Source organism: Salmo trutta, chromosome 16, assembly GCF_901001165.1.
Source record: "Salmo trutta chromosome 16, fSalTru1.1, whole genome shotgun sequence".
Lineage (NCBI taxonomy): Eukaryota > Metazoa > Chordata > Actinopteri > Salmoniformes > Salmonidae > Salmo > Salmo trutta.
In genome coordinates this window covers 12887659-12912444 of record NC_042972.1, presented here as the reverse complement: position 1 = coordinate 12912444, position 24786 = coordinate 12887659, and the positions used below count along the sequence as shown (strand labels likewise).

The window sequence follows — 24786 nt, the reverse complement described above, 5'->3', positions numbered from 1 at the left end:
GTTGTGCACCGGAGGCTCCCACTCCTCTTTATATTCTGATTAGAGCCAGTTTGCGCTGTTCTGTGAAGGGAGTAGTACACAGTGTTGTACGAGATCTTCAGTTTCTTGGCAATTTCTCACAAGGAATAGCCTTCATTTCTCAGAACAAGAATAGACTGACGAGTTTTAGAAGTAAGTTCTTTGTTCCATTTTGAGCCTGTAATCGAACCCACAAATGCTGATGCTCCAAGAGGTCCCATGTGGCTCAGTTGGTAGAGCATGGTGTTTGCAACGCCAGGGTTGTGGGTTCAATTCCCACGGGGGACCAGTACAGAAAAAAATAAAATAAAATGTTTATGAAATGTATGCATTCACTACTGTAAGTCGCTCTGGATAAGAGCGTCTGATAAATGACTAAAATGTAATGATACTCAACTAGTCTAAAGAAGTTTTATTGCTTCTTTAATCAGAACTACAGTTTTCAGCTGTGCTAACATACTTGCAAAAGGGTTTTCTGATGATCAATTAGCCTTTTAAAATTCTAAACTTGGATTAGCTAACACAACGTGCCATTGGAACACTGGAGTGATGGTTGCTGATAATCGGCCTCCTCTGTACGCCTATGTAGATATTCCATAAAAAAATCTTCAGTTTCCAGCTACAATAGTAATTTACAACATTAACAATGTTTACACTGTATTTCTGATCAATTTTATGTTATTTTAATGGATGAAATATTTGCTTTTCTTTCAGAAACAAGGGCATTTCTAAGTGACCCCAAACTTTTGAACGGTAGTGTATATTTTAACAAACGTTAGAATTTTTCTTCCAGTTCGACATTTTGTGTAGATCGTTGACAAAAAAATGACAAATCCATTTTAATCCCACTTTGTAACATAACAAAATGTGGAAAAAGTCAAGGGGTATGAATACTTTCTGAAGGCACTGTCTAACCTCTGGTGTATCATGAAGGAAACCTGACCGAAACACTGACAATGTGCAGTGGTAAAATCGTGTGTGGGGGAGATATACACTAAACAAAAATATAAACGCAGCATGTGAAGTGTTGGTCCCATGTTTCATGAGCTGAAATAAAAGATCCCAGAACAGTTCCATATCCACAAAAAGCTTATTTCGCTCAAATTTTGTGTACAAATTTGTTTACATGCTTGTTAGTGAGCATTTCTCCTTTGCCAAGAAAACCCATCTACCTGACAGGTGTGGCATATCAAGAAGCTAATTAAACAGCATGATCATTACACAGGTGCACCTTGTGCTGGGGTCAATAAACAGCCACTCTAAAATGTGCAGTTTTTTTCACATCACAATGCCACAGATCTCTCAAGTTGAGGGAGAGTGCAATTGGCATGCTGACTGCAGGAATGTCTACCAGAGCTGTTGCCAGAGAATTGAATGTTCATTTCTCTACCATAAGCCACCTCCAACATCGTTTTAGAGAAGTATGTCCAACCGGCCTCACAAACGCAGACCACAGCCCAGGACCTCCACATCCACCTTATTCACCTGCGGGATTGTGTCAGACCAGCCACCTGGACAGCTGATGAAACTGTGGGTTTGCACAACTGAAAAATGCCTGCACAAACTGTCAGAAACCGTCTCAGGCAAGCTCATCTACGTGCTCGGCGTAATCACCAGGGTCTTGACCTGACTGCAGTTCGGCGTCGTAACTGACTTCAGTTGGCAAATGCTCACCTTAGACGGCCACTGGCACGCTGGAGAAGTGTGCTCTTCATGGATGAATCCCAGTTTCAACTGTACCGGGCAGATGGCAGACAGCATGTATTGAATCATGAACAGAGTGCCCCATGGTGACAGTAGGGTTATGGTATAGACAGGCATAAGCTACGGACACAATTGCATTTCATCTATGGCAATTTGAATGCACAGAGATACCGTGACAAGATCCTGAGACCCATTGTCGTGCCATTCATCCGCCGCCATCACCTCATGTTTCAGCATGATAATGCACGGCCCCATGTCTCAAGGATCTCTACACAATTCCTGAAAGCTGAAAATGTACCAGTTCTTCCATGGTCTGCATACTCACCAGACATGTCACCCATTGAGCATGTTTGGGACGATCTGGATCGACCTGTACGACACCTTGTTCTTGTTCCCGCCAACAGCCTGATCAACTCTATGCGAAGGAGAGCTGTCACGCTGCATGAGGCAAATGGTGGTCATACCAGGTACTGACTGGTTTTCTGATCCACACCCCTACCTTTTTTTAAAGATACCTGTGACCAACAGATATATATCTGTTTGCCCAGTCACGTGAAATCCATAGATTAGTGTCTAATGAATTTATTTCAATTGACTGGTTACCTTATATGAACTGTAACTTATTAAAATCTCCGAAATTGTTGCATGTTGCATTTATATTTGTTTTCAGTGTATATACATTTGCTACAATGAGTGACTTAGGAATCACATCAAGCACTTGGCTATACAATTCCTTTTACATCTTCCCTCTTTAGCCACAATGGGAAGGGCTGACTGTGCACTGCAAAACTCTACAGTTAGCTAGCCAGCTTCCCAATGTTCCTGTATGGGCTTGGGAAGCTCGACAAAATGTCTCAGCTATAAAAAAAAGCATAATATAGACCATAATATGATGCTAATGAATGCAAATATGCTTGGCTGGACTATTCCTACACCAATATTGTTGCTTGACTCATCGTTTTTATGAGGCACACTAGATTGCCTCCATCTGTGCAGAGGAGCCCTTTCGTCTCAAAGTCATGAATCAGCTGAATGGAGGGAAACTAGCCCCTAGTCCATGGACTGTGGAGTATTTACTGTTAATACATAACATAGGTAGGGTATATTTTGTAGCCTATATCTTAAGGTACAGTATATAGACAGGTGTGTGCCTTTCCAAATCATGTCCAATCAATTGAATTTACCACAGGTGGACTCCAATCAAATTGTAGGAACATCTCAAGCATGATCAATGGAAATAGGATGCGCCTGAGCTCAATTTCGAGTCTCATACAAAAAGGGTCTGAATACTTATGTAAGTAAGGTATTTCCGTTTTTGATTTTTTTTATACATTTGCAAAAATGTATGAGGAAAATGTTTTATTTAATACATTCTAGAATAAGGCTGTAACGTAACAAAATGCAGAAAAAGGGAAGGGGTCTGAATACTTCCCGAATGCACTGTATATTCTACATAAGGTATATTCTGATGCCTATATCGTAAGGTATATTCTACATAAGGTATATTCAGCAGGTTTTATCTATACCCTATAGAATATATTCTATAGCTCCCATTCAATGGACTGTGTAGCATTTACAGTTCATAATACAAAACATACAGTGCCTAATGAAAGTCTACACACCCTTTGCACAGTTCATATTTTGCTGCCTTAAAATTAAATTAAAAATATTGATTAAATTCATTTTTTTCCTTATTGATCTACACAAGCTACTCCACACTTCCAAAGTAAAAGCCAAATTATAGAACATTTATGAAAAATAAAAAACAAAGATATCTTAATTGCGTATGTCTTCACACCCAAGAGTTAATACTTGGTGGTGGCACCGTCGGAAGCCATTACAGCTGTCAATCATTTTGAATAAGATTCTACCAAATTTGCACAAATCTTAGAGCAACATATATCCATTGTTTTTGTCAGAATTGCTCAAGATCAGTACATTTGGTAGGGAATCATTGATGGACAGCAATATTCAAACCTTGCCGCTGATTTTCACGCAAATTTAAGTCGGGTCTGAGACTATTCAGGAACACTCAACACCTCTTGGAAAGCCATTCTGGTGTGTCTTTGGCATTACAATGCGTGTGTTGTCCCTCTGAAAAATAAAAAAAACTATCCCAGCGTCAGGTATTCAGAAGACTGAGGTAGGATTCTCTCTCACTTTTTATCTGGGCTATGCTCCTTTCATATTTATTTTGAACCTGACAAAGTCCCCAGTCCCTGCGGTGACAAGCATACCGATAACGTGATGCTGCCACCACAGTACTTGAAAAGATACGGGGTACTTTCACTAAGCACTGTAGGTACAGAGTATATTCTGTAGCCCACAGTCACCAAGCTGTGAACTCTTGCTTTCACCTATGCAATCCTGTTACATCAGTGATTACTTGAAGGTGCAGAGGAAAGAAGGGTATATTTTCAAAGTATTATTGCATTCACTCATCTATTTGACAGTAACCCTTGAGCATGGATGGGTATGATGTCTCAAAATAGTTCACACAAAGGCTTACCTCTTTAGTTTTGTCCATGGCCTTCAAGATGGCGACGTTTAGGGTTTCCAGAGCAGAGAGGACATTCATATACTCCCCCAAGTGTTGAGCAAAGTAATCTGAAATAAGCAAACCACATTTGTTTATTTAACATAGACTCACCAGTTTCTTATACTGTACAGTGCGGTATAAACCTAAAATTCAGTTGAATATCTAATGTGCATGATATCGCAAGAGCTTTCCCTGATAATGACATCTTTGCTCTTTGATCTGTCTCTGAAAAATGTATTGACTGATCAAAGAACCAAATAGATGGTACATTCTGAAACACAAGAGTAGACATTGATTGGATAAAATGTTATAACCTCTTATAAAGTCGGAAAGTAATTAAAGGTTGACTTTGGTCACGAAAAACTGTCCAAGCTCGCCCCTCATCTACATTTTCAAACAGAAATGTGGTGTGCCGTTGGTGGTTCGTCAATGTGTCAATCTGGTCATGGGCGCCACTGCCGACGCAGTTAGTTCATTAGCAAAGCTAGCCACTTTAGCTAGCCAGTATCGACGACGTTGTCCCCGCCGTGAGGGTTCGCTGCTTCCCCAATCAAAAGCCCTAGATTAACACTGAGGTTGGAGCTAAATTAAAGGACAGGGCTACCACATACAGAGCTTTCGTAGACAACCCTGAGGCTATGGCCAAGGACAGGAATAAGCACAAGAAGTCCCGCTACAACTCTGCAGAGTCATCAAACGAGCAAAAGGACAATATAGGAATAAAGTGGTATCATATTACACAGTCTCCGACGCCTGCCTCAAGTGGCAGGGGCTACAGTCCATTACGGATTACAAAGGAAGACCCAACTGTGATCTGCCCAACGATGCCTCTCTACCAGACAAACTCAATGCATTTTATGCATGCATTGACAACAACAGCATGCTGGGTGTGAGTGCCGTCACCGACCCAGATGATTTGGTGATCTCGCTATTCGAGGCCGAGGTGAAAAAGATCTTTAAATCAGGTCAACCCACGCAAGGCCGCGGGCCGTTCTCAGAGGATATGCAGAACAGCTGGCAGGCGTATTCACAGTCATTTTCAACCTCTCCTTGTCCCAGTCTGTAATCCCTACATGTTTTAACATGACCACCATCATGCCTGTTTCCAAGAACTCTAAGGCTTCATGCCACAATGACTACCGCCCTGTAGCACTCACATCTGTAATCATGAAGTGCTTTGAGAGGCTGGTTATGGCACACATTAACTCCATCATCCCAGACACCCTAGACCCACTTCAATGTGTATACCGCCCCAACAGATCCATAGATGACGCAATCTCAATTGCTCTCCACACTGCCCTCACCCATTCAGATAAGAGGAATACCTATGTGAGAATGCTGTTCATGGACTACAGCTCAGCGTTCAACACCATTGTCCCTTCCAAGCTCGTCACCAAGCATTGGACTCTGGGTCTGAACACCTCCCTCTGCAACTGGATCTTGGACTTCCTGACGGGCCGACCCCAGGTGGTGAGGGTAGGTAAAATCACCTCCGGCACGCTGACCCTTAACACAGGGGCTCCACAGGGGTGTGTGCTTCAACCTCTCCCTCAACGTCAACAAGACCAAAGAGCTGATCGTGTACTACAGGAAACGAAGGAGCAAGCACGCCCCAGTTCACATCGACGGGGCTGCAGTGGAGCAGGTAGACAGCTTCAAGTTCCTCTGTGTCAAAATCACTAAAGACTTAAAATGGTCTAAATGAAAAAGTTAGGCATGGGCCCTCAAATCTTTAAAAGGTTCTACAGCTGGACCATTGAGAGCATATTGACTGGCTGCATCACTGCCTGGTACAGCGATAGCACAGTCTTTAATTGCATGGCACTAGAGAGTGTGGTGGGGACAGCCCAGTACATTACTGGGGCCGAACTCCCTGCCATCCAGGGCATCTATATCAGGTGGTGTGGTAGGAAGGCCCGGAAAACCGTTAAAGACTCCAACCACCCAAGTCAGACTATTCCCTCTGCTTCCGCACGGCAAGCGGTACCGGTGCATCAAGTCTGGCACCAACAGGCTCTTGAACAGCTTCTATCCCCAAGCAATAACACTGATAAATAGCTACACAGACTACCTGAATCAATCTTGTATCCTCATTGACCTTTTTATTTTTGTCTCTATGGACACTCACAGGTCCTACACACTCACACTCCATGATTTTCTCACTCTCACAACATGCACGCACATTTATACTGACTCTACAAACACCCACTCACATAAAAGCTCAGCGTATGTGTTTATCTTATACCTTGATGCGTAGTCCCCTTATCCCATACATATCTACCTCCATCACTCCAGTATCCCTGCACATTGTAAATATAGTATGCTTACTTAGTTATTGTGTTCTTCATACATCTTCCCATTTCTCGTGTTTTTTTTCTAGTAATATATTGTTATTGATTATTGCATTGTTGGGATCTGATTTTGCAAGAAAGACATTTCACTGTACTTGTGTATGCATCTCAGTGCTAGAGGCGTCACTACAGACCCTGGTTCAATTCCAGGCTGTATCACATCCGTCCGTTATTGGGAGTCCCATAGGGCGGCGTACAAATGGCCCAGTGTCGTCCGGGTTTGGCAGGAGGAGGCCATCATTGTAAATAAGAATTTGTTCTTAACTGACTTGCCTAGTTAAATAAAAATATGTGTTGACGTCCTTTGTGTTGACATTATTTGTTTTTGGACAGAAGCTGTAGAGATTGGCAAGAAATGGCACTTCTGTAGCCTAATATCTTATTCATACAATTCGTTTTTAAGCATTAAATGACCTGGTATTATGGTGCATTGATCAGTCATGCAGTTTATTTTTTGCATTTTTGCCCAAAACGCTTAATGAAGTGTGTCAGTGCGCCAACTGTAGTCACACTTGACCATGGTAATGTCAACTGTAGTCATACATGACCATGGTAATGTCAACTGTAGTCATACATGACCATGGTAATGTCAACTGTAGTCACACTGACCATGGTAATGTCAACTGTAGTCATACATGACCATGGTAATGTCAACTGTAGTCATACTTGACCATGGTAATGTCAACTGTAGTCATACTTGACCATGGTAATGTCAACTGTAGTCACACTGACCATGGTAATGTCAACTGTACTCATACATGACCATGGTAATGTAAACTGTACTCATTCATGACCATGGTAATGTCAACTGTAGTCATACTTGACAATGGTAATGTCAACTGTAGTCATACTTGACCATGGTAATGTCAACTGTAGTCACACTGACCATGGTAATGTCAACTGTAGTCACACTTGACAATGGTAATGTCAACTGTAGTCACACTGACCATGGTAATGTCAACTGTAGTCACACTGACCATGGTAATGTCAACTGTAGTCACACTGACCATGGTAATGTAAACTGTAGTCACACTTGACAATGGTAATGTCAACTGTAGTCACACTGACCATGGTAATGTCAACTGTAGTCACACTGACCATGGTAATGTCAACTGTAGTCACACTGACCATGGTAATGTAAACTGTAGTCACACTTGACAATGGTAATGTAAACATTAGTCACACTTGACAATGGTAATGTCAACTGTAGTCACACTTGACAATGGTAATGTAAACATTAGTCACACTTGACCACGGTAATGTCAACTGTAGTCACACTGACCATGGTAATGTCAACTGTAGTCACACTGACCATGGTAATGTCAACTGTAGTCATACTTGACCATGGTAATTCCAACTGTAGTCCTCCTTGACCATGGTAATGTCAAATGAATCAGGGCATTTTAACTTTCACCAATCGAAGAGTGCCCTGGATTTCCTTCACCTATGAAGCAGACATTGACCGATGTCCATTGGACTAACTCCAAGATGACGCAGCGAAGGCACTTACAGTGATGAGAGATAGTTAACTTCCCCCTGACGTCAAGCTGCTGCACTGACTGACGCTTTTGCCATTCAATAAATTATGCAGCAGATTTATTCTCGGAAGTGAGTGTTTACATGTCTTTGTACTATTCCTTGGCTTTCCAGACCATCTGCCACTCACCTCCATAAGCTGAAGATCTAGATGTCTGTCAGGTTACAGTTTATACCCAGACTGATAATAACAGATGATGATCGGCGATGATGATGATGAAGATGGGAATGGTGATGTGATGACGATAACGAGGAAGATTATGCTAATGTTTTGACAGCCTATCACAACAATAAGATACTGACATAGCATGGTTGAGCACAAAGCTCCGCAGGTGAGACCAATGCTTAACTGGAAGCATGTTGGGGAGATTGCAGGGTTAATGTGAAGAAAGGATAGGCCAACACTCACCTGAAAGCTTGTCGGTGTCTAGGTTGCTACAATGTAGCAGAAAAGAAAAAGAGGGGAAACACAGACAGTTAATTGAATCAGTTAAGTCATGGAAGCATGTCGGGTGCCATAAACCCCATGTACTGTAAAACTGTCAGGAATTAATAAGCTCAATAAAAGTTAGATAAAATGTGCCAATTACACTGCTTTCTTCCTAATCATCTTGGAAAAACAGAATCCTTGTTCATCCTAGGAATACGATTAATTCACCTCACACACTTTTTCACTCAGTGTCTGATTGAAGCCCACAGGCTTCGATTAAAGAAATGTGAACCCCTCTCTGGAAATGCAATTGCCATGTTAATTGGAGCCAACATTGTTGAACAATATTTGAACTATTCAAGTCAGAATTCTCTAGGCTGAAATGGATGGCTGGGCAGAAACGACCGCCTAAAAGACAACCACTTAACATGCTGTCATTAATTATTAGCCTAATATATGCACCTATAAAAGCATCTTCCCTGCTGGCATTTACTAGCCTTTTATTGGCTCGGCTTGGACGGCCAAATTAAGAGCAAAAGTAAACCTGGTTAATGACTTGTGTAATTGGAATGTGCAACCTGCATTACACCTATTACCTTCCGCTGTAATTTATCATCGTTGATGCTAAAATCCGCCCTTTTGAAAGCTGCGATGCCCTTTGTCACTTCAAGGGGAATTAGCTTGTAGCTGCTAATGTGTTTTCACTAGAAGAGTAACACTGATCTTCACTGTGGCGGGAAGATGTCCTTGGCATTCCAGCTGTGTGTTCATTAACATAAGCATTAACATAATCCCAAAATTGAACAAAATGTTCAGAAGTGTTCATTACTTTGAGAGAAGTCTGGGAGAATCCTGGCCTGCGGCGTTTGCGGGGAGTGTTCTGTGTGTGTTTCTCTATTTGTTCATCTAAGCTGCAGGGACTTTGATGGACAAGCTAATCTCCATAACAAGGGCTTGCTTGGACTTTAATGTCACGTTCGTGTGTAGAGAAGGACCAAGGCGCAGCGTGAGTATCGTTCCACATCTTTATTAATATGTGAAACTATGCAAGACATACTATAAACTATAAACAAAAACAACAAACCGTGACGAGAGGTGCAACATGCACTAACTCAAAATAATATCCCACAAACACCGGTGGGAAAAACAACTACTTAAATATGATCCCCAATTAGAGACAACGTTGACCAGCTGCCTCTAATTGGGAATCATACAAAAACCCCAACATAGAAAAAAGAAACTAGAACCCAACATAGAAATAAATAAACTAGATTAAAAAAAACAGTCACGCCCTGACCTACTCTACCATAGAAAATAAGAGCTCTCTATGGTCAGGACGTGACATTTAAATGTTATAATGTGAAATTGTTCACGTTGGGGGAGCAAGTTGTTAAGTGCTCAATGAATCTACATTTCCATTCTGCCAAAGGCAATCAAGTCAACAGGCTTAAACAATGGAACGTTAAACTTTTGCCACTTCAGGAGAGAAAGGCTTTTTAAGGGGAAGTTCAGGATTTACAACTTGATATTAGATGGTTCCTCACCCTAAAAGTACTCTGTAGGCCAGGAGAAAATGTAATTCATGGTTCAGTTTTCTTTAAACAAACTTCAGCTAACTTTAGCCACCACAAGTTAACAATCAATGGAAGTGAATGGAATACCGTTTCTACTGGCCCATAGACTTCTTTCAGGGTGAGGGGACATTTAACATCAAGTTGTAAAATCCTGTACTTCCCCTTAACTAGCTTTAGCTACTTACGTAGCGATTATTGTAACACATTTGAATTTGTATACTACAAAATATAGCAACAACAACTGTCTCTGACACTGATGCTCAACAGTCTTTTACATGTTGTCATTACAAAGTGAGGGATTTCTTTGATTGCAAAAAAGGATTGTATGTGCCGTGTGAAGTAGAACACAGCATAAAAAAATCTGATGTGGTCTATGCATGGTAAATTACACAATATCGTATTGATTCTGATTATCCACCATCTACTCTGTTGTTGCTTAGTTCTGCAAAACACTTGGTCGAGCATACAAGGAGTCTGCATGTTCAGGAATTGTAAATGTGCCTGTGCTATGTGTGCCTTTAATCTAATCAATGTTACAAAGCATGTTACAAACCATGCATGTTGCAGAGAGGGAACATACTTATTCTGCCTTCCATCTATGGAGTAGAAGAGCTCCTGCAACTCCTCAGTGGTGAGAATCCCGTCGGCAAAATAAGCATTGAACTCATCAAACGACAGTTTCCCGTCATCTGAAAAGACAACACAAGACCACAGTTTACTGTGCATCCTTGACTGAGACACATGGCCAAAGGAAATCAAACCAGGGTTTAAATAGTATTTGTTGTCTTTCAAATACTTTGACTGTTTAATGGTCCTGCCTTGAGAGCCAGATGGTTTGGGTTCCCATTGGTTCCATACATGCAAGCTCAATCAAGTGCAGCTAAAAAGTATTTGATATAAAACAAATACTATTTGAACCCAGGTCTGGAAGAAATAGAACTGGCCTACATCATAGCTTCAATTACTTTGTCCCAAATGGCACCCAGTCATATGGGCACTGGTCAAAAGTAGTGCACTATAGAGAGAATAGGGTGCCATTTGGGACACTTTCAATGACTTTGCTGAATAAAACCACAAGTGGCAGTTGTTGATGTTTGTTACATTTAGTACTAAGCACTAGCAGGAGGCACAGGAAGAGCTTAGTGCCCTTAGTTGCCTTAGTGCCCTTAGTTGTCTGATTTGTGACAAACATGTTCCTGGTGTCAATCTGTCGCTTGGCAGGAGAACTAGACAGACAAACGTTGGTTGGCCAGACCTGGCGTGCTGAAGGACAGAAGGAAGTCATCAGCATATTTATAACACTTTGGTTATGTCCCAAATGGCACCCGGTTCCCTATATAGTGCACTACTTTTGAACAGGGCCTATAAAGCTCTGGTCAAAAGTAATGCACTATATAGGGAATAGAATGCCATTTGTGACTCAAAATTTGAAACGGCAAACCATACCCAAACCATAGAAGTCAGAATCATTCTATGTCTATGATCCAAACAATCAAAAAGAACTCAGTCAGAGCTGCTTTCCAGCAAACTGCCCAAATAATCAGGCCAATCTGGCCAAATTGCACACGACAAGGTAACAATGAATATAATTCAATATGCCAGAAGTTCCAGCCAGTTGATTCGCCTCATTTCAAGGGCAAATTTGAGGACCATCTGTTTGGCCGGGCTCCGGCTCAGACCTCATTATGGCTGTTCTGAATTTGTAATGCACTGGCTGGGAGGACGATGCAAGGCCTTTACCGCGACCTCCTTTCACCTGAAATAGCTAACGACGACCCAACCAAATGGCTAATACACTTATACAAGCTGCATCAAACAGATTCAAAGTCATCGCTTACAACTTTGTTGTGGTAATAGGAAGAGGGACATTTTTACATAATGAAAAGGTTCTTTGTTCAATACGGTCCTATCTGATGCAGTCAGCGGCTTTGTGCAGATCAGCAGTAAGAAGAACAGGCAAAGGTTTATAATACGAAGTAGATATGCAGGAAATATGGTACAACATTGTGATGCTTGATCTAGAAAACAATGGGAGGCTGTCTGCACTCTTTTATAGTTATTTTTTTCAAAATGTCAGTCACAGGTGGCTAGGTTTCCAAAACAGGATCAAATAATAGGAAACACACTTAATCTAGTACATGTTGTTCCAGTACATGTTGTTCCAGTACATGTTGTTCCAGTACATGATGATCTAGTAGATGTTGTTCCAGTTCCAGTAGATGTTGTTCCAGTAGATGTTGTTCCAGTAGATGTTGTTCCAGTAGATGTTGTTCTAGTACATGTTGTTCTAGTACATGTTGTTCTAGTACATGTTGTTTTACTACATGTTGTTCCAGTACATGTTGTTTTACTACATGTTGTTCCAGTACATGTTGTTTTACTACATGTTGTTCTAGTACATGTTGTTTTACTACATGTTGTTCTAGTACATGTTGTTTTACTACATGTTGTTCTAGTACATGTTATTCCAGTACATGTTGTTCCAGTACGTTGTTCCAGTACGTTGTTCCAGTACATGTTATTCCAGTTCCAGTACATGTTATTCCAGTACATGTTGTTCCAGTACATGTTGTTCCAGTACATGTTGTTCTAGTACATGTTGTTCTAGTAGATGTTGTTCCAGTACATGTTGTTCCAGGACATATTGTTCCAGGACATATTGTTCCAGGACATATTGTTCCAGTACATGTTGTTCCAGTACATGTTGTTCCAGTACATGTTGTTCCAGTTCCAGTACATGTTGTTCCAGTTCCAGTACATGTTGTTCCAGTACATGTTGTTCCAGTTCCAGTACATGTTGTTCTAGTACACGTTGTTCCAGTACATGTTGTTCTAGTACACGTTGTTCCAGGAGATGTTGTTCCAGTTCATGTTGTTCCAGTACATGTTGTTCTAGTACATGTTGTTCTAGGAGATGTTGTTCTAGGACATGTTGTTCCAGTTCATGTTGTTCCAGTACATGTTGTTCCAGTACATGTTGTTCTAGGAGATGTTGTTCTTGTACATGTTGTTCTAGGAGAGCTTGTTCTCGTACATGTTGTTGTAGATAATATAGATGTGCCTTCATCATCTGACTCTGACCTTCTTTCATTTCGATGAGGGGATTGGAGACCTCCCAGGTTTCGCTGTCAAGCCACCAGATTTGATGCCTTGCTCTTTGGCAGCCTAATGGTGACTACTGGGAGCTTGTTCACTTCTCTGACAGTTCTGAGTTAAAATGGCTTACTAAAATGTGTTGCTCTTCTAGGTCGTTCCAGGACGACCTAGAGGAGCATATTATTGCCATGACTACGGCTTATTTCATCCATTATTACTGATGTGTCAGAATGAAGGAAAAGCGATTGAGTAGCCTGTTGTGGGATGAAAGTCCTCAATAGGAATGTACCTTACTTGACAGAAGAAGACAGCAATCCCTTGTGACTGGATCTGTAGACCATTGCCTTAGCTTTCACTGTATTCTATGCAGTTCATACTCTCTTACTCTGACTTGGCACCATTTTAACTTTCATTATATTTAATTACATCAGTGATACAGGAACTAACACAAGGCCTTTGGAACATTGTGTAACACTCATTGTAAGAAGATAATATTACACCTGTCATGGCTTGATTGTGCTTAAATTAACAGTGCCCTGCTTGTCAATTTATGAAACCTACAGTATACATGATAGGAGTGTTTCCTGGCCACTTGACCTGACCACGGTTAGGAAAACCTCCTGGCCCTAAATATGATTAGGAAAAAATCCTGGTCCAACATGAGCTTTGATTTAACTGTCCTGTCATTTTAGCCTCCAGCTAATCAGGGAGTGACTCAAGCTCCATCTTAGTCAGAACGATGCCTATCAAGCCTGACCACTCTCCTCCTCTCGCTACTTTCCAACGGCTATACATTCACCCTCCCTCCAATCTGCCCTGTCAGATTACATCAACAGATGCCCACAAAGCGTGCCCAACAACAGTACCAGTAAGCCTCGCTGAAAGTCTGTCAACTGTGAAAAGAGAGAGGAAAGAGATGAAGAAAGAGGGGGATAAGAGAGAGGGAGCGAAAGGGAGAGAAAAGGTAGAATGGAGAGAGAGAGAAAGAAGGAAGGGGAGAGAGCGAGAGAGAGAAGGGGAGAGAGACAGAGACAGAGATCGAGTTGAGGTTAGCATCTGGTGGACTGGTGAATCTGGCCAAAGTAATAAGATGTCACTTTGCAGAGCAGGAACATGTGGCATAGCAGAGAAGTAGCTTTCGAATAATATTGTCCTGACTCATTCCTCCCACCATTCAATTTACTCATGTCTCATTATATTACATCATTGCTATGTTTGGAGATGTGAGGGAAAGTCTTCATAAGGACATCCAGATTGACATGTTGTTGTAATTTTATTGACGAAAAGACAATCAATCGAATAGGCGGATGACAGCTATTAGTTGACCCAGCTGATTGTGTTATGTGATAAAACCTATGGGAGACATACAGTCAACGCTTCGGCTGTGAAGTTTCCCCTACATACTGATCTAGGAGCAGCTTCCCCACCCCAATCCTAAAATGCTAAAACTGACGCATGATCAGCGTCTCGGTGTAACCTCAGCATACTCCTACAGACAACAGTCTCCAAGGCCAAGCAGGGAGCGCCACTTTTGCAGAGTCCATAAGACATTCATCCTCTGACAGTGAGAAATAATGATACATTTCGACGCCACTCACTTGAACAGACAAATCTCCGGAAGAAATCTCCACCCTGCACAGCCAGAAGAAGACTTGCCACCCCTCGAGCCTGGTTCCTTTCTAGGTTTCTTCCTAGGTTCCTGCCTTCTAGGGAGTATTTCCTAGCCACTGTGCTTCTGCATCTGCATTGCTTTCTCATTCGGGTTTTAGGCTGGGTATCTGTATAGCACTTTGTGACAACTGCTGATGTAAAAAGGACGTTATAAAATAAATGTTATTAATTGATTGAATATTCGGCATTCTGAGTGAAATGTAAGTGTTACGAGCAAATAATTTAAGCAGTGGGCTAAATGTGCACTCAAACATACTAACAAATCAAAATATATTTTATATTTGAGATTAGAGGTTGACCGATTATGATTTTTCAACGCCGATACCGATTATTGGAGGACCAAAAAAGCTGATACCAACTGATCGGCCAATTTATTTATTTGTAATAATGGCAATTACAACAATACTGAATGAACACTTATTTTAACTTAATATAATACATAAATACTATCAATTTAGTCTCAAATAAATAATGAAACATGTTCAATTTGGTTTAAATAATGCGAAAACAAAGTGTTGGAGAAGAAAGTAAAAGTGCAATATGTGCCATGTAAAAAAGCTAACGTTTAAGTTCCTTGCTCAGAACATGAGAACATATGAAAGTTGGTGGTTCCTTTTAACATGAGTCTTCAATATTCCCAGGTAAGAAGTTTTAGGTTGTAGTTATTATAGGAATTATAGGACTATTTCTCTCTATACGATATGTATTTCAAATACCTTTGACTATTGGATGTTCTTATAGGCACTTTAGTATTGCCAGTGTAACAGTATAGCTTCCGTCCCTCTCCTCGCTCCTACCTGGGCTCGAACCAGGAACACATCGACAACAGCCACCCTCAAAGCAGCGTTACCCATGTAGAGCAAGGGGAACAACCACTCCCAAGTCTCAGAGCGAGTGACGTTTGAAACGCTATTAGCGCGCACCCGCTAACTAGCTAGCCATTTGACATCGGTTACACCAGCCTAATCTCGGGGGTTGATAGGCTTGAAGTCATAAACAGCACAATGCTTGAAGAATTGCGAAGAGCTGCTGGCAAATGCACGAAGGTGCTGTTTGAATGAATGCTTACAAGCCTGCTGCTGCCTACCGTCGCTCAGTCAGACTGCTCTACCAAATATCAAATCATAGACTTAATTATAACATAATAACACACAGAAATACGAGCATTTTGTCATTAATATGGTCGAATCCCGAAACTATCATTTCGAAAACGAAACATTTATTATTTCAGTGAAATACGGAACCGTTCCGTATTTCATCTAACGGGTGGCATCCCTAAGTCTAAATATTCCTGTTACATTGCACAACCTTCAATGTTATGTCATAATTATGTACAATTCTGGCAAATTAATTACGGCCTTTATAGGAATAAATGGACTTCACACAGTTCGCAATGAGCCAGGCGGCCCAAACTGCTGTATATACCCTGAGTGCTTGCACGGAACGCAAGAGAAGTGACAAAAATTCATGTTAGCAGGCAATATTAACTAAATACGCAGGTTTAAAAATATATACTTGTGTATTGATTTTAAAGAAAGGCATTGATTTTTATGGTTAGGTACATTGGTGCAACGACAGTGCTTTTTTCGCAAATGCGCTTGTTAAATCATCACCCGTTAGTCGAAGTAGGCTGTGATTCGATGAGAAATTAACAGGCACCGCATCGATTACATGCAATGCAGGACACGTTAGATAAACTAGTAATATCATCAACCATGTGTAGTTAACTAGTGATTATGTTAAGATTGATAGTTTTTTTATAAGGTAAGTTTAATGCTAGCTAGCAACTTACCTTGGCTTCTTGCTGCCCTCGCGTAACAGGTAGTCAGCCTGCCATGCAGGCTCCTCGTGGAGTGCAATGTAAGGCAGGTGGTTAGAGCGTTGGACTAGTAACCGGAAGGTTGCAAAAACGAATCCCCGAGGTGACAAGGTAAAAATCTGTTCTGCTGCCCCTGAACAAGGCAGTTAACCCCCGTTCCTAGGCCGTCATTGAAAATAAGAATGTGCTCTTAATCTGACTTGCCTAGTTAAATAAAAGGTGTAAAAAAAATATTAAAAAATAATAATAATTAAATCGGTAAATCGGTGGCCAAAAATACTGATTACTGATTGTTATGAAAACTTGAAATCGGCCCCAATTAAATCGGCCTTTCCGATTAATCGGTCGACCTCAATTTGAGATTCTTCAAAGTAGCCACTATTTGCCTTGATGACAGCTTTGCACTCTTGGCATTCTCTCAACCAGCTTCATGAGGTAGTCACCTGGAATGGATTTCAATTAACAGGTGTACCTTGTTAAAAGTTAAATAGTGGAATTTCTTTCCTTCTTAATGCATTTGAGCCAATCAGTTGTGTTGTGACAAGGTAGGGGTGGTATACAGAAGATAGCCCTATTTGGTAAAAGACCAAGTCCATATTATGGCAAGAACAGCTCAAATAAGCAAAGAGAAATGACAGTCCATTATTACTTTAAGACATGAAGGTCAGTCAATCTGGAAAATGTTTAGAACTTGTGCAGTTGCAAAAACCATCAAGCGCTATAATGAAACTGGCTCTCATGATAACCGCCACAGGAAAGGAAGACCCAGAGTTACCTCTGCTGCAGAGGATAAGTTCATTAGAGTTAACTGCCTTAGAAATTGCAGCCAAAATAAATGCTTCACATAGTTCAAGTAACAGACACATCTCAACATCAACTGTTCAGAGGAGACTGTGTAAATCAGGCCTTCATGGTCATATTGCTGCAAAGACACCAGTACAAAAGGACACCAATAAGAAGAAGAGATGTGCAAGGGCCAAGAAACACGAGCAATGGACATTAGACTGGTGGAAATCTGTCTTTTGTTCTGATGAGTCCAAATTTGAGATTTTTGGTTCCAACCGCAGTGTCTTTGTGAGATACAGAGTAGGTGAGCTGATGATCTCCGCATGTGTGGTTTCCACCATGAAGCATGGAAGAGGAGGTGTGATGGTGCTTTGCTGGTGACACAGTCAGTGATTTATTTAGAATTCAAGGCACACTTAACCAGCATGGCTACCACAGCATTCTGCAGCGATACGCCATCCCATCTGGTTTGCACTTAGTCCCACTATCATTTGTTTTTCAACCTCCAGGCTGTGTAAGGGCTATGTGACCAAGAAGGAGAGTGATGGAGTGCTGCATCTCATGACCTGGCCTCCACAATCACCCGACCTCAACACAATTGAGATGGTTTGGGATGAGTTGGACCACAGACTGAAGGAAATGTATCCAACAAGTGCTCAGCATATGTGGGAACTCCTTCAAGACAGTTGGAAAAGCTGGTTGAGAGAATGCCAAAAGCGTGCAACGCTGTCATCAAGGTAAAGGGTGGCTACTTTGAAGAATCTCAAATATAAAATATATTTAGATTTGTTTAACACTTTTTTGGTTACTACATGATTCCATGTGTTATTTCATAGTTTTGATGTCTTCACTAGTATTCTACAATGCAGAAAATAGTAAAAAATTAAGAAAAACCCTTGAATGCGTATGTGTGTTCAAACTTTTGACTGGTACTATATGCACCAATCCCAGATTGCCCCTTTAACCAATATCCATTGCCCATTTACTACAGTTAATACTGCAGCATCAATATATTCAATAGCATCCCAGACCAAACTGTCAAGTTTCAAAACATATTGAGGAAGAAGGTTCGAGGGGAGGGACCTTGAATCTTCTTTTCCATATGGCTGAGAAGGAGGTTAGGAGATAGGATGTGAGGAATCATGGAAAGACTAATTGAGATAGAGCCCAGAAGTTTCCCTGATCATGTGACCTGGCCAGGAAACACTTCTGTGTTATGAATGGATTAGCTATGATTGGACTAGCTTTGATTGGATTACCAGTAATTGTTCACCAATCAGTATTTCATGGAGAGAAGTCGGCTCTACATATGAAATCAAAACCTTTATTCAAATGACATCATGAGAATAGACTTCCATTCCAATTGATTGGTTTCTGTACCAACTCAACTGAATGTCTGACAGTAAGCTACTGTAGCCTACACTGTTTCCAAAACATATTTTCTGCAGTCAAAGCAATATTCCTCCTCCTTGCCAGGGTTTTAATTGGGCAAGGAAAGTGGGACCCACTGAAGTGTGAAGAGAGAAAAGCCTCACTTGAGGCTCACTTGTTTCCTTCATGCGAGTCATTTGGCTCTTTGATTGAACAAAACATAATAACAACTGCATATTCCCCCATAAATGGTATCCTGTGTGAGGACGATACTTTAGAAATGGAATAGGGTGAATGAGAAAACAACTCATTCACATGAGACAAAATGAATCATCGCTTGACAAGTAGAGTTGTTGTATACTCACCATTCTTGTCAGCGCGGCGGAAAATCTGAAATAAAAAGGGAAACATTTTAGGTAGAGCTTTTAACAAAGCGTCACAATAGGCTTTCTCTAAAAGCTATTTCAAATCAGGGTAATTCATCAAAAAGACAGTTCCCAGGAGCTGTGGTCATCTTTTATGCCCATAGAGCAGTTCATAGGCAGGCTATTTCAATCCTTTTTGAATGAGGTACCGTAACAAGGAAACAAGCATACAGAGAAATGTGTACATCCACTTGTCTAGGCATTTAGTCATACTCATAGGATTACCTTCTGAACAAATCAAAACTAACTCAGTCCATTACATTTGGCAAGCAATTGCTCATCCTCAAACTGATTTCTCCATCACTTGGGATAAATGAAGACTAATGGCCTTAGACATCAGGGGCTGTGTCCACAAAGCGCCTCAGAGTAGACAATTGATCATAAGTGCTGAGAGTAGAGACATTCTACTCCTACTCTTATGGGTAGAAATAAAAGCTATGCATGAAGCCATTTTAGGCATAATAGTCACACCTTGTCGACAGACACTTAGAACACCTTGTGAGCTGTCCTAACCAGTTAAGAGTTAACAGCAAGTGACATGATACATTTTTTTAAGTCAGTGGTTCCTGCGCCACTGTTGCAGGAGAACTTTCCTGAAATGCAGGACATTTAAAACGTGTAGTGTATTTGAGGTTTAAAAAGGCTTCTGAAGTGTGTAATTTCCACTCTGACATTTCTGACTTGTGTCAAATGTGTAAACCCATACAAAAATGTCCATGAACTATAATCCACATAATAATTCACATTTCCTGTTGCTGCAGCATTAAAATCCTGCTGTATCAAACTGGCTCAAATTAACATCCGACATCTGTACATGCAACAGTTTCTCTTTCGCTTTTGGTAATGATTTCACATGAGGCCTGATTTCACATGATATGCCCAAATAGCCATGCTTATAACCACTGGGCTACTAAATAATCACATATTTTTCTTTCAATTACTTAATTAACCTATATCATGCTACTTCAAGTTATTGCTTTGGAGCTAAATATGAAGTTGTAAAAAAAAAAAAAAAGCCTAAATTGGTTTGCCTATAAAAATTGGTCAATTGAAGGCATTTAGAGGTCCATGTTAACTTGTATTGTTTTCGCTGAAAATGATAGACCTTTCAAACATTTAATGTAACATTATCAGCAAGTGACTTGATACTTGCTGTGCCAAAGCGATTTAGAGTTCTTAAACGGGCGTGACGAGTGTGTTCATATAATGCTAATATTATAAAAAAAATATCCACTTTTTACAACCATCAGAATTGTTAAAAAAAAAAAAAGGTTATTCATGCCAACATATTAGGCACAATAATAAAAATTTGGCAAAGTGATAATGTCAGGTGAAAATTAGGCAATAATTAATAGTAGGCAAAGTGATCATATCAGGTGAAAATTTGATCAAACATTTTACCTTTGCAACATTTGATGTACAGTCACATTCCCTGCGTTTGTCTGAAGTGTGCAGTAGAGTTCAAAGCTAGCGAAGCCTCCTCGCTATTGGTTATTCCCCATAATTTGCAACAATGTCAATGAGCATCATCATTATCTTTTCATTACCTCAAATTGTTGCGATTACCAGCTAAGATAAACTTTTATGAATTGATTTTTACTTCTGGCTGAGAGTTTGAGTTTTAGCAGTGTCTTAACATCATCCTAAAACCTACTCTGAGCTGGGAGTTTTCGTAGTATTAAAACAGGTTTTAATAGGATTCCTAGGACCTTTTCTGAGATGCTTTGTGGACTATCACCTTTCAGAAGTCAACAAGCTCAGGGTTTTTAACAATGCCCCCTGCTGTCAATGTCTATTTGTAACGTATATAGCCCCAGACCAGTTGATCATGTCAAATAGTATGAACAATAATCAAACACTAATTTGTTCTACTTTGGACGGATGTCAGATCATAATGGCGCAGGAGGGGATGGCTGCCGTTTTACGGGCTTAAAACCAATTGTGCTATTTTGTGTGTTTTTTCGCATTGTAACTTATTTTGTACATAATGTTGCTGCTACCGTCTCTTATGACCAAAAATAGGTTCTGGATGTCAAGACAGCGATTACTCACCTCAAACTGGACAAAGACTTTTTCTTTAATGAGTCTGATGCGAAGGATATACTGTTTCTCCTATGCCAGGCCCAAATCCCCAACATTCGCATGATGAAAAGACAAAGATCCAGGGGGCGGAGATCCGGGTGCTTTGTGAGAACTCGTTGGCGAGTGGGTAACCAGCCTCTACAATCCGTTCTATTAGCCAACATGCAATCACTGAAAAATAAACTGGATGAGATCCGTTCGAGACTATCCTACCAACGGGACATTAAAAACTGTAATATCTTATGTTTCACAGAGTCGTGGCAGTTGGCAGAGTTTTCCGTGCATCGGCAGGATAGACCAGCTACGTCCGGTAAGATGAGGGGTGGTGGTGTTTGTCAAAAACAGCTGGTGCGCAATGTCTAATATTAAGGAAGTCTCAAGGTAATGCTCGCCTGAGGTAGAGTACCTCATGATAAGCTGTAGACCACACTATCTACCAAGAGGATTTTCATCTATATTTTTCGTAGCCGTCTATTTACCACCACAAACCGATGCTGGCACTAAGACCACACTCAATGAGCTGTATAAGGCCATAAGCAAACAAGAAAATGCTCATTCCGAAGCGGCACTGTAATGCAGGCAAATTTAAATCAGTTTTACCTAATTTACACCAGCATGTCACATGTGCAACCAGAGGAAAACACTTTAGACCACCTTTACTCCACACACAGAGACGCATACAAAGCTCTCCCTCGCCTACGATTTGGCAAATCTGACCATAATTCTATCCTCCTGATTCCTGCTTACAAGCAAAAACTAAAATCAGGAACTACCAGTGACTCGCTCAATACGGAAGTGGTCAGATGACGCGGATGCTAAACTACAGGATAGTTTTGCTAGCACAGACTGGAATATGTTCTTGGATTCATCCAATGGCATTGAGGAGTATACCACCTCAGTCAACGGCTTCATCAATAAGTACATCGACGATGTCATCCCCTCAGTGACCATACGTACATATCCAATCCAGAAGCCATGGATTACAGGGAACATTCTCACCGAGCTAAAGGCTAGAGCTGCCGCTTTCAAGGAGCGGGACTCTAATCCAGACATTTATAAGTAATCCCGCTATGCCCTCAGACGAACCATCAAACAGTCAAAGCGTCAATACAGGATTAAGGTTGAATCCTACTCCACCGGCTCTGATGCTCGTCGGATGTGGCAGTGCTTGCAAACTACTACGGGCTACAAAGGGAAACCCAGCTGCGAGCAGCCCAATGACACGAGCCTACCAGAACGGCTAAATGCCTTTTATGTTTGCTTCGAGGCAAGCTACACTGAAGCATGCATGAGAGCACCAGCTGTTCTGGAAAGCTGTGTGATCACACTCTCTGTAGCCGATGTGAGCAAGAGAGAATGCCAAGAGAATGCCAAGAGTGTGCAAAAAACTCATCAAGGCAAAGGGTGGCTACTTTGAAGAATCTCAAATATAAAATATTTTGATTCCATATGTGTTATTTCATAGTTTATGTCTTCACTATCATTCTACAATGTAGAAAATAGTCAAAAATAAAGAAAAACCCTGAAATGAGTAGGTGTGTCCAAACTTTTCACTGGTACTGTACATGTTTCAAGCGAACCACCATAGTCCCTCCACCCAAGAAAGCTTAGCACTCACGTCGGTAGCCATGAAGTGCTTTGAAAGGCTGGTCATGGCTCACATCCACACGATCATCCCGGAAACCCTAGACCCACTCCAATTTGCATACCGCCTCAACAGATCCACAGATGATGCAATCGCACTCTACACTGCCCTTTCCCACCTAGACAAAAGGAACACCTATGTGAGAATGCTGTTTATTGACTAGAGCTCAGCGATCAACACCATAGTGCCCAGTTCATTACTAAGCTAAGGACCCTGGGACTAAACACCTCCCTCTGCAACTGGATCAGAACACGCCCCCATTCACATCGACGGGGCTGTATTGGAGGGGGTCGAGAGTTTCAAGTTCATTGGTGTCCACATCAACAAACTATCATGGTCCAAACACGCCAAGACAATTGTGAAGAGGGCACGACAATGCCTTTTCACCCTCAGGAGACTGAAAAGATTTGGCATGGGTCCCCAAATCCTCAAAAGGTTCTACAGCTGCACCATCGAGAGCATCCTGACCGGTTGCATCACCGCCTGGTATGGCAACAGCTCGGCATCCAATCGTAAGGCGCTACAAAGGGTAGTGCGTACGGCCCAGTACATCACTGGGGCAAAGCTTCCTGCCATCCTGGACTTCTATACTAGGCGATGTCAGAAGAAGGCCCAAAAAATTGTCAAAGATTCCAGTCACCCAAGTCGTTGACTATTCTCTCTGCTACCGCACGGCTAGCAATACTGGAGTGCCAAGTCTAGGTCCAAAAGGGTCCTTAACAGCTTCTACCCCCAGGCCATAAGACTGCTGAATAATTAATCAAATGGCCACCCGGACTATTTTCACTGACCCCCCCCCTTGTTTTTACACTGTTACTACTCGCTGTTTATTATCTATGCATAGTCCCTTTACCCCTACCTACATGTACAAATTATCTCGACTAACCTGTACCTCCGCACATTGACTCGGTACCGGTACTCCCTGTATATTGCCTCGTTATTGTTATTTTATTGTGTTACTTTTTAATTTTTACTTTATTTAGTAAATATTTTCCTAACTCTATTTTCTTAAACCTGCATTGTTGGTTAAAACCTCTTAAGGATCGGATGCCTTTCTTTCCATTTTCACCTAAAATGCATATTCTTGATACCATTTGAAAGGAAACACTTTGAAGTTTGTGGAAATGTGAAATGAATGTAGGAAAACATAACACATTAGATCTGGTAAAATATAATACAAAGGAAAAAAATCGTGTTTTTTTTGTTCCATCTTTAAAATGCAAGAGAAAGGCCATTATCTGACTTAGGACTCTAGGTGCAATTTATAATATGGCCACTAGATGGCAGCAGTGTATGTGCAACGTTTTAGACTGATCAAATGAACCATTGTATTTCTGTTCAAAATGTTGTATCAAGTCTGCCCAAATATGACTAATTGGTCTGTATATACATTTTCAAGTACATAACTGTGCACTCTCCTCAAAACAATAGCATGGTATGTTTTCACTGTAATAGCTACTGTAAATTGGACAGTGCAGCTAGATTAACAAGAATTTAAGCCTTCTGCCCACAGAAGATATGTCTATGTCCTGGGAAATTTCTCCCAACTATAAACTATCAAAATAAAGAAAGTCGCACACTCCATATATAAACTCCCAGCAATTGAATGGGTATTTACCAATGTTTCGGCATCACTGTGCCTTCCTTACTTACAACGTTATGCTAATCACATTAGCGCACATTTGCTCAACCATCCCGAGGGTGGGACACCGATCTGTGGAGATCTTTAAGAGGTTTTA

At 41.0% G+C, this 24786-nt stretch overlaps 1 protein-coding gene across 2 annotated transcripts in view; it reads right to left on the bottom strand.

Annotated features, from left to right (window-relative positions):
- The window catches only part of necab3 (N-terminal EF-hand calcium binding protein 3), a 48861-nt gene that overhangs the window by 16226 nt on the left and 7849 nt on the right, over positions 1–24786 (bottom strand). For both annotated transcript variants that reach the window (XM_029693044.1, XM_029693045.1), the window contains exons 3-6: positions 19261–19285; positions 10733–10841; positions 8558–8583; positions 4232–4329 (exon numbers count right to left, since the gene is read on the bottom strand). In XM_029693044.1, the coding sequence (XP_029548904.1) occupies positions 4232–4329; positions 8558–8583; positions 10733–10841; positions 19261–19285 (258 nt within the window). The remainder of the gene's footprint in view (positions 1–4231; positions 4330–8557; positions 8584–10732; positions 10842–19260; positions 19286–24786) is intronic.